Source organism: Otolemur garnettii, unplaced genomic scaffold, assembly GCF_000181295.1.
Source record: "Otolemur garnettii isolate 467f Iridium unplaced genomic scaffold, OtoGar3 scaffold00044, whole genome shotgun sequence".
Lineage (NCBI taxonomy): Eukaryota > Metazoa > Chordata > Mammalia > Primates > Galagidae > Otolemur > Otolemur garnettii.
The window spans coordinates 3,082,313-3,096,389 of NW_003852439.1; the positions used below are offsets into that span (position 1 = coordinate 3,082,313).

The window sequence follows — 14,077 nt, forward strand, 5'->3', positions numbered from 1 at the left end:
ATATCTTACTTCTTATTAGATTATGAATTTGCAGGCTGGGTCTCTCAATTTGCTAACCCTCCCTCCTCTTTGCTCTTCATGTGCGTACTGTCGGTGTGGGGTACTTAGTGTTGAGTAGCTTAAACAATGCCTCGAGTGAGATTTTAGCAGAAAAGTAACTTAGGGGTGGCAAAAGTTTCTGGCTTCATTTATACCTACATAGAGTTAAAGCATATGTAATAGAATTTATTTTTCCCCACTATCTTTCTGAATTATCTCTTCTGTATAAGAGATAATTCCTTAATCTACTATCTGTTGGATTTAATGCTGACTTATTTAAATAATTTGATAGGTCAAACACATTTTTATAATGTAGACTCATAGTTTTCTCTAGTGGCTCAGAATTTTTCTTAATTTGTAAAGAATCAATTCTAAAATTGTAATTTAAAAGTTGTGAATTCTTTTTTTTTTTTAAACAATTAAAACAATGTACTACTTAAATAAGAATGCTGTAAATTCACATCTAGGACCTCAGCCATGTGGCCTCTGGGGAATCAGTGGATGAAGACATCCCTCCTCCATCAGTGTCATTACCAAAGCTGGCAGCACTTCTCCGGGTGTTTAGCACTGTGGTGAGGAGCATTGGGGAACGTTTCAGCCCAATTAGAGGTCCTCCAATTACTGAAGCATATGTAACAGATGTAAGTGTCTTTAGCAGTTTATGTGTCATTTAAAAATAAACATTTTTTATATCATAAATGCTTCTTACCGAATGAACTGTGTTTCTTACATAGCCTGTATGTATGTATGTGTCTGGCTGCTTTCTCAAATAGAAAAGTAGAGAATCCTACTTGATCTTATCCTCCTCCCGTCCCTACTCCCATGGAAACTAGACCACTCTGAATGTTACACTCTTACTCTTTTATTTTATAATAAATTATTATAATTTTACTTTTAAGTTACTGAGTCTCCTTTAGTTTTTCAGTATATTAAGAATAACATACTGTAGGAAGAGCCTCAAAAAGTCATTTTCCATAAGCATGACAGGATGAAATGCTTAGGAAATTTGTACGTATTTATGTTCTTTGATAGCCTGACATCAAAAAATATAAAGACATACTCATTTAAAATATTTACTAGTCAGTTATGACAGGTAGCTAGGTTGCCACACTTCGGCAACCTTAAATATTAACATCACTCTAGTATAGTCCAGTGAGTGGTTCAGTGTAATAGACATGGGAAATGAACCGCAGACATTGTTTGTACTCTGCTTCAGTAAGAAGGGGAAGCATGTGTGATACAATACTTATAAAAGATATAATCTGTCATGATTTAAAACTTTTCTGTTAGGGCAGAACTACCTTTTAGAAGCATTTACTTTTGGCTCAGTGCCTGTGGCTCATGTAGCTACGGTGGCCAGCCACATACACCTGAGGTGGCGGGTTCAAATCCAGCCCGGGCCCGCCAAACAATGATGGCTGCAGCCAAAAAATAGCCAGGTGTTGTGGTGGGCGCCTGTGGTCCCAGCTACTTGGGAGGCAGAGGCAGGAGACTCGCTTGAGCCCGGGAGTTGGAGGTTGCTGTGAGCTGTGATGCCACAGCACTCTACCCAGGGGGACAGCTTGAGGCTCTGTCTCAAAAAAACAAAAGCATTTATTTTTGTTGAACACACTGTTAGATAAAATATGTTACTATGTATGTAATCCTTAGTGAGTTAATTGTGCATTTGTGATGTGTCAGGTCCTGTAGATAATTAAATCCAGCAAGTTAATACTTAAACCTGATTAGAATGGTTTAATGTTTTTCCTTCATTTTTACTGTTTAAAAGGTAGTTGCTTGAAGATGTTTGGAGTTGAAATAAAAGCAGTTAACTCAGATGTAAAGAACATAATCAGGGTAGTTATATGTTGAATTGATTGTTTTATGATCTTTTTAGGGTTTTGTGAATGATTTTAGTAAAAATACCTAAGAATAGATCAAAGAAAACTCAATGTGTAATGGTTGTTGAATATTCAGGAAATATTTTTCAACATTTTTTTCTATTTTTTTCCCCCAGCTTATTTTTATTGAAAATTTAATATGTGAATATTGGCCATTGTAGTTTAGTGGGTTGTTTTTTTTTTGCATGTATGTTGTGTATTGTAAATGTTATGTTTTTCATAATCCTTAATAGGTATTATGTGGTAAGCATAAAAGCACTTATATTTCAAAAGAGACCATTAATACATTAACTTTAATAAGCTTAAGGTGACTAGGACGTTTAATTTAAAAACACTGATTTCCCAAAAGCCTAAGAGCTAGATTGAAGTAATACACACAAGGCAGGTATTCCCATGCTGTGAATTTGGTTATTGTCCTGGTATATTTTATGATGATTAAGATTCATTCTGAGCTTCAGCCATTTAGTGACTTTGGGGAGAGAAGAGTATAGTAAATCCTATATCCTGTCTTAATTATACTTTCGGAATTTTAAAGCCAAGATCATTTTTGTGTATTGCTATAGGATATTATTGTTATTCAGTTACTGAGAACTAGAATATTAAGAGACAAGCAAGGCTGGCAGTTAATTTCTAGTTGAAACTGCATTAAATAGAAAATATTTTTTTGCTCTGTGGAAGCATGTGAATTTTTTTAAAAAGCTGCTTATTTTCCCTATTTGCAGGTTCTGTACAGAGTAATGAGATGTGTGACGGCTGCAAACCAAGTGTTTTTTTCTGAGGCTGTGTTGACAGCTGCTAATGAGTGTGTTGGTGTTTTGCTCGGCAGCTTGGATCCTAGCATGACTATACATTGTGACATGGTCATTACATATGGATTAGACCAATTGGAGAATTGCCAGACTTGTGGTACCGATTATATCATCTCAGTCTTGAATTTACTCACATTGGTATGTGAATTATTCTTTTTTATTGCTCTCTAATGTGCTGCATTTTTATTTAGGCCCTGGCATTTAAATTGATGTAGAATAAATTAAGGGCTTTGCTTTCTTGGTTTTAGAGTACATTGATCAGTCTTATTTATGTAATCCTGTATGCTTTTGTTCTAGTGTCTGTCTATTTTTAGTATTTGGTAGCTTTCCTCAGTGTAGCTTTACTCTTTTTTCTGATGAAACATCATCCTTCACCCTGAAGTCTTTGGTACTCTCGATTAAAGAATATACTTGATAGCTACTTTGAAAGGTTCTTTTATGTTTTGTTTCTCATATGAAACTTCTTTTATAGTTTTTATTCCTTTAATTTCTTAACCATTACCAGTAACTCCCTTCCCCTTTATTATGGACATTCTGAAGCACATAAAAATAGAATAAGATAATGGATCTCTACATACACAGTACTCAGCTTCTATAATTAGAAACAAATGGTCCATCTGGTTTCATCTAGGCAGCAGACTCTGCCTCTTCCTAGTTGTCCCTTCATCTCCAACTGGATTTTTTTTTTTTCTTTTTTGAGACAGAGTCTCACTAGGTCGCTCTGGGTAGAGTGCCACGGCATTACAGCGATTCTCTTGCCTCAGCCTCCCAAATAACTGGGACTATTTTTTGTTGCAGTTTTCATTGTTGTTTAGGTGGCCCTTGGTGTATGTGGCTGGCACTCTAACCACTATGCTGTGGGCTCCGAGCCTGGATTATTTTAAAGGAAATTCTAGATGAGATTCTACTGAGCGTTTCTGCCAGACTTTTACCTCCCTTTGTGTGTGTGTGTGTGTGTATATATATATATATAAATCCATGTTTAAGTGTAAAATACATATATTCTATTTAGGTATCCAAAATACCTCTGTCCCTCAACAGTTTCCCCTATCATTAACATACTGTGTTAGTGTGGTACATTTGTTAAAATTGATGAGCAAATATTGACATATCATTATTAACTAAAATTCATAGTTTCCTTTAGGGTTCACTCTGTGTTGTACATTCTGTGGATTTTGACAAATACATAATGACATGTAGTCACTATTACAGTATCATACAGGGTAGTTTCACTGCCCTAAAAATCCCTTGTGTTCCACTTACTCATATCTCTTCCTTCTCCTAAAACCCCTGATCTTTTTACTGTCTCTGCAGTTTTGCCTTTTCTGGAATGCTCTATTGTTGGAATCATTTTATATCTAGTATTTTTGATTAACTTTTCTCACCTAGCAGTATGCATTTAAGGTACCTCTGTGTCTTTCTGTGATTTGAGAAGCTCATTTAAAAAAAATTTTATTCTTTTAGATTGTTGAGCAGATAAATACAAAACTGCCATCATCCTTTGTAGAAAAACTGTTTATACCATCATCTAAACTACTATTTTTGCGTTATCATAAAGAAAAAGAGGTAAGTGATGTGTTGACAATGACTTGATAATGTGGGTCATTGAAGAGTTGAACTTGATACTGTTTAGTAGTCTAATAAGTAAAATTGAGTAAAATGATAAATATTTGATTTAGAATATAGTGATGGTAATGATTCTTTTAACTTAATATTTGTTATCATAGTGTATACCTTGATGAATGGTGTGCCAAATATCCTTTTAGACTGTTTATCATTTGTGTTAAGTAAACTTATTGGTTTCATAAGGGTGAAACAAGCACATATATTTATAAAGTTGTACATTCAGAAGTGCTATGTGTTATGTAAGTTAAAACTACTAGGAGAATCCATTAAAGACTTCCCTAGTAGATGTAGGAAAACTAATCTTAAACTGCTTTTTGCATATGTATTTTGATGTTGCCTATTTTCCATTTTCAAAATGTTGAGAAATTTCATATTGGCAGGGTTTTTTTTTGTTTGTTTGTTTTTATTTTGTTTTGTTTTGAGAAAAAGTCTCTTCCTGTCATCCAGGAGGCTACGGTGCAATGGCACGATCATAGCTGACTGCAACCTCAAACTCCTGTCCTCAAGCAATCCTCCTGCCTTAGCCTCCCAAGTAGCAAGGACTGTCAGCATGTGCCTCCATGTCCTGCTAATTTTTCTATTTTTTTTTTGGATACCAGGTTTCACTGTGTTGCTCAGGCTAGTTTTGAACTCCTGCCCCAAGTGATCTTACTGCCTTAGCCTCTCAAAGTGCTAAGATTACAGGCATGAGCCACTGCACTCAGCTGGTAATTGTATTAAGAGTAATTATAGTAAAGCTTTATAAAAGCTTAAAATGTTCACTGATGAGTATAGTTTTCCTTAAGGTTCATTATTTTATAAAGTTAAAAATCTTAGATGTTCTGGTTAGTGAATTTATCAGTCTTAAATTGGTTTATACCACCAGTACTATGCAGATAGTAATTTGTTTTCCTGTATATTTAGAACATTGACATTCCATTTAATTATAATTATCATTTGCCTGAACTTTCTCTTTTTCAGGTTGTTGCTGTAGCCCATGCTGTTTATCAAGCAGTGCTAAGCCTGAAGAATATTCCTGTTTTGGAGACTGCCTATAAATTAATTTTGGGAGAGATGACTTGTGCCCTAAACAACTTGCTACATAGCCTACAACTTCCTGATGCCTGTTCTGAAATAAAACATGAGGCTTTTAAGAATCATGTATTCAATGTAGATAATGCAAAATTTGTAGTTATATTTGACCTCAGTGCCCTGACTACAATCGGAAATGCCAAAAACTCATTAATTGGAGTGAGTCTTTAATTGTAATGACATCGTTTTTTTTCATGGTTAAGCCTTTTCTTACTGCATATTTATGTTTTTCTCTTACTATCATGTCATCGTGTCTATAGAATCACTGTATGGCCATATTTAGGGTATGACTGGATAAATACAATTGGCAGAAATCTTTTCTTGCCATTATATTTCTAGTAAATGTCTTTTAATGAGTTTCCTCTTGTTTACTCTGGCATGCTTATAGAAAACTTGTCAACATTTTCCACAGCTTAAATTTGTATAATTCTTTTAATATGCAGTCTTTCTTCTTCCTCTAGTACTTTTTTTCCTTTTCTCCACTAAATTTAGGGCTTAAATATGGTCTTACATATGTTGACTACCTATTTTTCTCTAGTTACATTCATGTAGGTTGAGTATTCCTTACTAGAAATGCTTGGGTCTGGAAGGATTTCAGATTTTTGTGGATTTTGGAATATTTATATTATACTTAACTGGTTGAGCATCTATAATTCGAAAATCTGAAATCCAAAAAAAAAAAAATGCTCACAATTTGAAACTTTCTTAGCTTCACCATTATGCCACAATGAAAAATTCTATACCTGACCTCATATGATGGGTTGATATCAAAATGAAGTTCAAACTTTTATGTACAAAGTTACAAGATAAATTTCATCATCCAAGCACAGTGGCTCCCGCTTGTAATCCTGGCACTCTGGAAGGCTGAGGCAGGTGCATCACTTTAGCTCAGGAGTTTGAGACCAGCCTGAATAAGAGCAAGAACCATCTCTACTAAAAATAGAAAAAATAGCTGGGCATTGTGGTGGGTGCCTATAGTCCCAGCTACTGGGGGAGGCCACAGCAAGAGGAATTCTTGAGCCCAAGAGTTTGAGGTTGCTGTGAGCTGTGATGCCACAGTGTTCTACCAAGGGCAACAAAGTGAGACTCTGTCTCTAAATAAATAAATAAATAAAATAAAATAAAAAAACATATATATGTCAGATTTCCTCCAGGGTATGTGTATAAGGTGTATGTATATAAAACATATATGAATTTTATGTTTAGTCTTGGCTCCCATCCCTAAGATTATGTATATGTACATATTCTAAAAATCCAAACAATCCTACAAAATCTAAAACACTCAGGTCCCAAGCATTTTACATAAAAGGGATACTCAATCTGTATTCTTTCTTTTAGAAAAACAATAAAGAAATTTGAAGTGGCCTGTGTTTGATTTGTAGTTATTGCTCATGGTTTGTATATTTCTCCTTTTTATTGAGCCATGCAGGGTTGAAAAACATTATTTGTAGTAGAAAGTAATGTGATATAATTAGGGAATAAAGTTTTTTAAGAGAGAAAGATGGAAAAGTCAAAATTTAATGTTTATACTTACATGTGCTCCATATTGTTTGATCAGATTGCTTCTTAAATCATTCCATAGCTGCTGCTTCCCTCACTGGTAGTTATAACTTATGTTGAAGGGCTCTGGTAAACTCTTGCCTTCTTTATGAACTAAAATTTGACTTTTGAAGAATTTACTTTATATACAGATTGGAGGCCGCTGTGTCCTATACTCTGGAAATAAGGAGATGTGGTGTGGATAGGGCAGTCAGGTGAAATGGAATGTCTTAGTAGTAGAAAGGAGAAAGGAAGGATAAAAAAAACAAAACAAAAACTAAGGATGGAAAAGGTTTAAGAGTGGCAGGTGTGCCTTTCCCCCCTCCTTTTGTTGGACAGGGCACGTTGCCATTTGCAGTATATGAGAAATCTTCACACTGCCACCTATGTTTGCAAAGAGTTGGAACACAGCTACTCTCAATCCCATGTTTTGTCTATGGCTTTTTCTTAACTATAGTGGCAGAGTTGAGAGTGACCCTATTGCAACTAGATGCTGCATGGCGCACAAAGCCTAAGATTTTAACTGACTTGTCTCCACGCAAGGTGTTTTATGACCTCGGTTTAGTGTACTGGATTATTTCCAAATTTAAATATGTAATTTTGATTTTGAAAATGTCTAAACTTAAAGGATACACTCTTTGTATGCTTGTACATATCTTGGTGATGCCATAAATTTGTTTTCTTTTGTGTACCATCAGATGTGGGCACTGTCTCCAACCGTCTTTGCACTTCTGAGTAAGAATCTGATGATTGTGCACAATGACCTGGCTGTTCACTTCCCTGCCATTCAATATGCTGTGCTGTACACATTGTATTCTCATTGTACCAGGTACTAGATTTACAAATCCTTCAGAAAAAAGCCACAAAGCATTTTATTTTTAAAGAAGAAGAAGAGCTTTTAATGTACTCATTTATTAAAAATATGTGTTGATTTATTTTTGGGCTTGGCCTTTTTTTGATTAAAGATGATCCATACTTGTCTTTCAGGCATGACCACTTTATATCTAGTAGTCTTAGCTCTTCTTCTCCTTCTTTGTTTGATGGAGCTGTGATCAGTACTGTAACTACAGCTACAAAGAAACATTTCTCAATAATACTAAATCTTCTGGGAATATTGCTGAAGAAGGATAACCTTAACCAGGATACGAGGTAACTAAGAGATATTTTATAATATTAACTGTTCCTATTAATTGCCTTATTAATTTGAGAATAAGAAATGTGCATTAGAGTGAGGTAGAGTAGCTTCTTCATTGGAAAACGCTTCAGAATTTGGTTTTATGATTTAATCTAGGCTTTCTTGTTCTTTCCCAAAAGAATTACATGAAAAATCTCAACCTCACCTCAGTATTTTGAAGAAGAGTATATCCCTAGAGAATTTTTTTTTATATTCTTTATTATAATTTATGCTACTGTGGGGGGGTTTTCTTAAAGGGCCTGCAAACATTTTGACAGAGTATTTTCTATAGTTTCTAATTTTATTTCTTAATGCTTGAGATGTTTGGAACCAGTATAGGAAGAGACTAGGTTTTAAAATGTTTACGTTATTACTTTTTAGATGTAAATTCAACTGTATATTTTGCATTTTAGGAAACTGTTAATGACTTGGGCTTTGGAAGTGGCTGTTTTAATGAAGAAGTCTGAAACATATGCACCCTTATTTTCTCTTCCATCTTTCCATAAATTTTGCAAAGGCCTATTAGCCAACAGTAAGATTGATTTTTTTTTTTTTTATTTTGTTTATCAACTTTAAAGCAGATATTTGATAATAGGAGAAAGTAGTCACCTGAGTGCTTTTCCTGAGCTGAAGATGTATGATCTCCATATTAATGATAGATAACAGTCAGTTTTGATGGTTGTTCATTCTTAGTATTTGAAAATTAAGTTTTTTAAAGTGATTGTTACATTTTTAAACTTAGATGAAGTTTTATACATTCCATGTACTTTTAGTTTTCCCTCAGAAAAAGATTTTTGTGAACAGTATTTACTTTAAGTGCGTTTTGTTGAATGTTTTATTCCCCACACATTACTTTCAGTGATGATTCCACGTCAGAATAGTTCCTAGTCAGTTCATTATGGGCACTCACCGTTAAATAAATGGGTTCAGAAAGTTATGACAAATTGGGATATAATTTCTGTTGGCAAGCTGAAAGTCACTTATCTTTTCATTGTTAATAGCTCTTGTTGAAGATATGAATATCTGTCTGCAAGCCTGCAGTAGTCTTCATGCTCTGTCCTCTTCCTTGCCAGATGATCTTTTACAGAGGTAAGGGCTAATGATCAGTCAGTGTCTTTTGACCCTGGCCCTAATAGCATGGAAATGTGATCACATCTGATTTATTTCATTTTTTCATAGGTGTGTTGATGTTTGCCGTGTTCAGCTAGTCCATAGTGGAACTCGTATCCGACAAGCATTTGGAAAGCTACTGAAGTCTATTCCTTTAGATGTTGTCCTAAGGTACAGTAGTTATCTTGGGGCAAAGACATCCTGCTATGTTCGTATTGCTTAGTCATCTTCTAGTTTAAGAAAAGACAAATTGCCTATTAGTTTATTAATTTCATGTTTTGTATGGTGCTTTTTTTTAGTGATTGAAGAGGTGTCAAAGGATCAAATTTTGCAGATGTAGAGGAAAATAATAAATTGTTTAAAAAAAATGAGCCTCATAAACCCAGCAATTAGTATAAAATAATTCATATAGTTCCAAAATATGTTTCTTAATAGTTCAGATATTTGAACAACTAAATCGTAATCTTTTATTGTTTTTGATTATGTTGATCTGAGAGCTTTAAGAGTGTAGAATTATGAAGTAGTAATAATAGTCTGGATCCATTTTAAACTCAGTATTTTTATTTCCAATTAATAATCCATTTCCAATTAATAATCCATTACAATATGTAATAACCTTTTAACTAAAACGTTTTGCATAACAAGGGCTTTTTTTTTGTCTCCAGCAATAATAATCACACAGAAATTCAAGAAATTTCTTTAGCATTAAGAAGTCATATGAGTAAAGCGCCAAGTAACACATTCCACCCACAAGATTTCTCTGATGTTATTAGCTTTATTTTGTATGGGAATTCTCACAGAACAGGGTAAGACTTTTGTTTGACTATTCCTCTTGGGAAACATAACTTTAAAAGTATCTTGACATTATACCCAGTTTTGAGGAGAAATTATGTCCAGAGTGGCAAAGTAGAAAGTTAATATTCTTCTTAGCATTTTCACTTTCTTCAATAGGAAAATGGTTTTGAAAATAGCATCTAGGGAAACAAAAATGGGCTTTGAATTTGAGTAATGAAATGCGGTTGACTCTTCACTGATGTGATGTCCTTGACACTTTGGGGTGGGGGTAGTGGTGTTAATATTCTAAAGATGCTTAGTTGTCTTGAATGGGTTTTATCTTGATAGTTAAATTGTCATGAGGTGTTTACCCTAATTTGTCATCCATACCTATATACCATTCTGTTTTAACTGTAAAAGACTCCAGAATCAGAGGTTGAAATGTGATGTTTCTTAATTTCATATGTTTTGCATTTTGGAGTAGGAAAAATTATAGTCCCTTACTCGCATTTCCCATGCAGTTTTTAAAAAATTATTAAAACGAAGTTGTCATTTTCCATTTAATACGAAACTACTTTTCCCAGGAAGGACAATTGGTTAGAAAGATTGTTCTATAGCTGCCAGAGACTGGATAAGCGTGACCAATCAACAATTCCTCGCAATCTTCTAAAGACAGATGCTGTCCTCTGGCAGTGGGCTATTTGGGAAGCAGCGCAATTTACTGTCCTTTCTAAATTGAGAACCCCACTGGGCAGAGCTCAAGACACCTTCCAGACAATTGAAGGTAAAAGACTCTTTGTGCTTTTTCAAATTTTGTAATGTAAATGCTTTCAAAGCCCTATTAAGAAATAAGGGATTTCAGATCCAAAGATTTGAGACTGTATGACTTTAAAAAAAATCAGTAATTTTCAAATATGAGGATTAGAATAAGCTTTTTTTTTGAGACAGAGCCTCAAGCTGTCCCCCTGGGCAAAGTGCTGTGGCATCACAGCTCACAGGAATCTCCAACTCCTGGGCTCAAGCGAGTCTCCTGCCTCAGCCTCCCAAGTAGCTGGGACCACAGGCGCCTGCTACAATGCCTGGCTATTTTTTGGTTGCAGCCATCATTGTTGTTTGGCAGGCCCGGGCTGGATTTGAACACACTACCTTAGGTGTATGTGGCTGGCGCCTTAGCCGCTTGAGCCACAGGCGCCGAGCCAGAATAAGCTTTTTTTGAATAATTGTATTGGCATTATGGTTGATTATATTTGTTCAAAAATAGGAGATTTGTGTGGAGAAAGCACTTTCATTCCCCATTGAAATGAAAGTTCTTTTGTGTTGGGATTTTTTTATTTTTAAATGATGGATAAACAGTGGATGCTTGATGTTTAAAGATTATTTAAAAATTTAGAATGTTGTCTTTACTTTCAGGTATCATTAGGAGTCTTGCAGCTCACACATTAAACCCTGATCAAGATGTTAGTCAGTGGACAACTGCAGACAATGATGAAGGACACAGCAGCAACCAACTTAGACTTGTTCTTCTTCTACAGTATCTGGAAAATTTAGAGAAACTAATGTATAATGCATATGAAGGATGTGCTAATGCCTTAACATCACCTCCCAAGGTTGGTTTCAGTAGGATAGTGTTACTGTGTATCAATTTTAGGATCAAACCAGGCAGTATGTGCAGAGGTGAAATCACAGTAGACTTTATGTGTGTATGACATGTCTATTGCTATAATTTGAACCAATCCTGAGCTCTTCTTTCCCTTTATCCTAAAGGTCATCAGGACTTTTTTCTATACCAATCGCCAAACTTGTCAAGACTGGCTGACCCGGATCAGACTCTCCATTATGAGGGTTGGCTTGTTAGCAGGCCAGCCTGCAGTGACCGTGAGACATGGCTTTGACTTACTTACAGAGATGAAGACAACTAACCTATCTCAGGTAGAGTGGTGTGTTTAAGTTAAAAAAAAAAATCTGTTAATTAGAAAAACATGGGTTTAATTCTTTTGCTATGATTTACTCTGTGGATAGAATAAGTTAAAAGTTTGATTCATTTCCAACCTTTTGATCCTATGTTTTGTAAAAGCAACAACTGCTGAAGTCACCTATTTATGTTTTGTATGTAGAACATGTTAAAAAATAGTATTTTTTATGTTTAAAGGTTGGACCTGTACAAGTAATTTTAAGGGCTCAGCACCTGTAAGTCAGTGGTTAGGGCGCCGGCCACATACACTAGGGCTGGCAGGTTGGAACCCAGCCTGGACCTGCTAAACAACAATGAGAACTGCAACCAAAAAAAAAAGCCAGGCGTTTTGGTGGGTGCCTGCAGTCCCAGCTACTTGGGAGGCTGAGGCAAGAGAATTGCTTGAGCCCAAGAGTTTGAGGTTGCTGTGAGGTGTGATTCCATGGTGGCACTCTACTGAGAGCAACATAGTGAGACTCTGTCTCAAAAAAAAAAAAAAATTAATTAATTTTAAGGAATTTGTTTGTAGGAGAAATAATTATTTTAATGCATGGAAAAGTGCTTGAATAATTTCTGATTTGTAAGTGGGCTTATAAAAAATGAATGGAATCTAAAAGTAGCAAAGTATTTACTGATTAAGGTAATGCCAATAACCAACATTCAAAGAATGAAGTAAATCATTCTTTTTTACATGTTTGTTTATATTTAAAATTTTTTACTTTCTTTTAATAACACATGAAATAATGTATTATTCCCATAGTGGCTACAGATTACATATTAGGTTAATTTTGGCAGGGGTACAGATGTATACCTATGTTCTGCTAAGGTACTGTTTGTTACCTTTTGTGAGTGTTACTTTATATATAACATTTAAAAAATTCTAAGCTAACTAATGTGAAAATAATTGTTATATACATTTGACTTTAAATAGGCTTAGACTGTGATTAGTAGTTGTAAATTTAGTAGAGATTTGGATTTTCATAGTATTAAGGGTCTGTGATTAATTTTTCTGAATGCCATTTTCAGGGAAATGATTTGGAAGTAACCATTATGATGGTGGTGGAAGCATTGTGTGAACTTCATTGTCCTGAAGCTATACAGGGAATTGCTGTTTGGTCATCTTCTGTTGTTGGAAAAAATCTTCTCTGGATTAACTCAGTGGCCCATCAGGCTGAAGGGAGGTAAGTTGGAAGGAATAAAAGGGATGATAGGATTACTTTTTGTTTAAATCCTTTGTATTAAAGATGGAGACTTTGCCTCCTTCATGTTTACATGGATGGAACTGGAAAATGTTCTTCTTAGCAGAGTATCTCAAGAATGGAAGAAAAACCACACTGTACTCCTAGAAGTGCATTAATGTACATAGTTACCATTCAATAGTAAAAAAAAAAAAAGAATGGAAGAAAAAGTATCCAATGTATACAGCCCTACTTTGAAACTAATTCATAGCTTTCATAGGAATGTTATAACCTAATTATAGCCTTAGAATATGGGAAGGTGTATGGGGGGTGAATGGGGGGAAGGAGGGTGATTGGTGGGGTCACCTCTATGGTTTATCCTACAAGGGTACAAGTGAATCTTTCTAAAAGCAGAGTATGAATGTCTTAACTCAATAACTAAGAAAATGACATGAAGGCTACGTTAACCAGTTTGATGAGAGTATTTCAAAATGTATATGAAAACACCACACTGTACCCCATGATTGCATTAATGTACACAGCTATGATTTAATAAAAAAATTGATTAAAAAGTAAAAAATTAAATCTTTTGTATTACTGGCTAACGCTGTAATTAAATGTTTGAAATAGCTTTGTTCAGTTTTAACAATTGAAGCTTTCTATAAATCACTTTACTGGAAAGCATCTTTAATCTGTTCTTTTATTAGCAGCAGGAATTAATAGGAAATCATTCCATAAAACAAAACTTGTCAATTACTTGTTTCATAAATACCTTTGAGCTTGATCTTTAATTGAGAACCTTCTATATCAGCCTCTGGTACAAATTACACTATTTGCTCATTAGTCCTGTGAACTCTATGTCCAAACTCATTTAATTCCTCTAGGTAAAGTAGTGTGTATCCTAATTGTCTGTTTAGTCAAATATG

At 34.8% G+C, this 14,077-nt stretch overlaps 1 protein-coding gene across 4 annotated transcripts in view; it reads left to right on the top strand.

Moving 5' to 3' along the window:
- Window positions 1-14,077, top strand: part of SMG1 (SMG1, nonsense mediated mRNA decay associated PI3K related kinase) — a 155,558-nt gene that overhangs the window by 85,527 nt on the left and 55,954 nt on the right. For all 4 annotated transcript variants that reach the window (XM_023513771.1, XM_003790714.3, XM_023513769.1 and 1 more), the window contains 14 exons: window positions 507-680; window positions 2,642-2,866; window positions 4,193-4,294; window positions 5,315-5,584; window positions 7,663-7,793; window positions 7,952-8,113; window positions 8,552-8,670; window positions 9,140-9,227; window positions 9,318-9,419; window positions 9,914-10,054; window positions 10,607-10,806; window positions 11,433-11,629; window positions 11,787-11,951; window positions 13,000-13,154. In XM_023513771.1, the coding sequence (XP_023369539.1) occupies window positions 507-680; window positions 2,642-2,866; window positions 4,193-4,294; window positions 5,315-5,584; window positions 7,663-7,793; window positions 7,952-8,113; window positions 8,552-8,670; window positions 9,140-9,227; window positions 9,318-9,419; window positions 9,914-10,054; window positions 10,607-10,806; window positions 11,433-11,629; window positions 11,787-11,951; window positions 13,000-13,154 (2,231 nt within the window). The remainder of the gene's footprint in view (window positions 1-506; window positions 681-2,641; window positions 2,867-4,192; window positions 4,295-5,314; window positions 5,585-7,662; window positions 7,794-7,951; window positions 8,114-8,551; window positions 8,671-9,139; window positions 9,228-9,317; window positions 9,420-9,913; window positions 10,055-10,606; window positions 10,807-11,432; window positions 11,630-11,786; window positions 11,952-12,999; window positions 13,155-14,077) is intronic.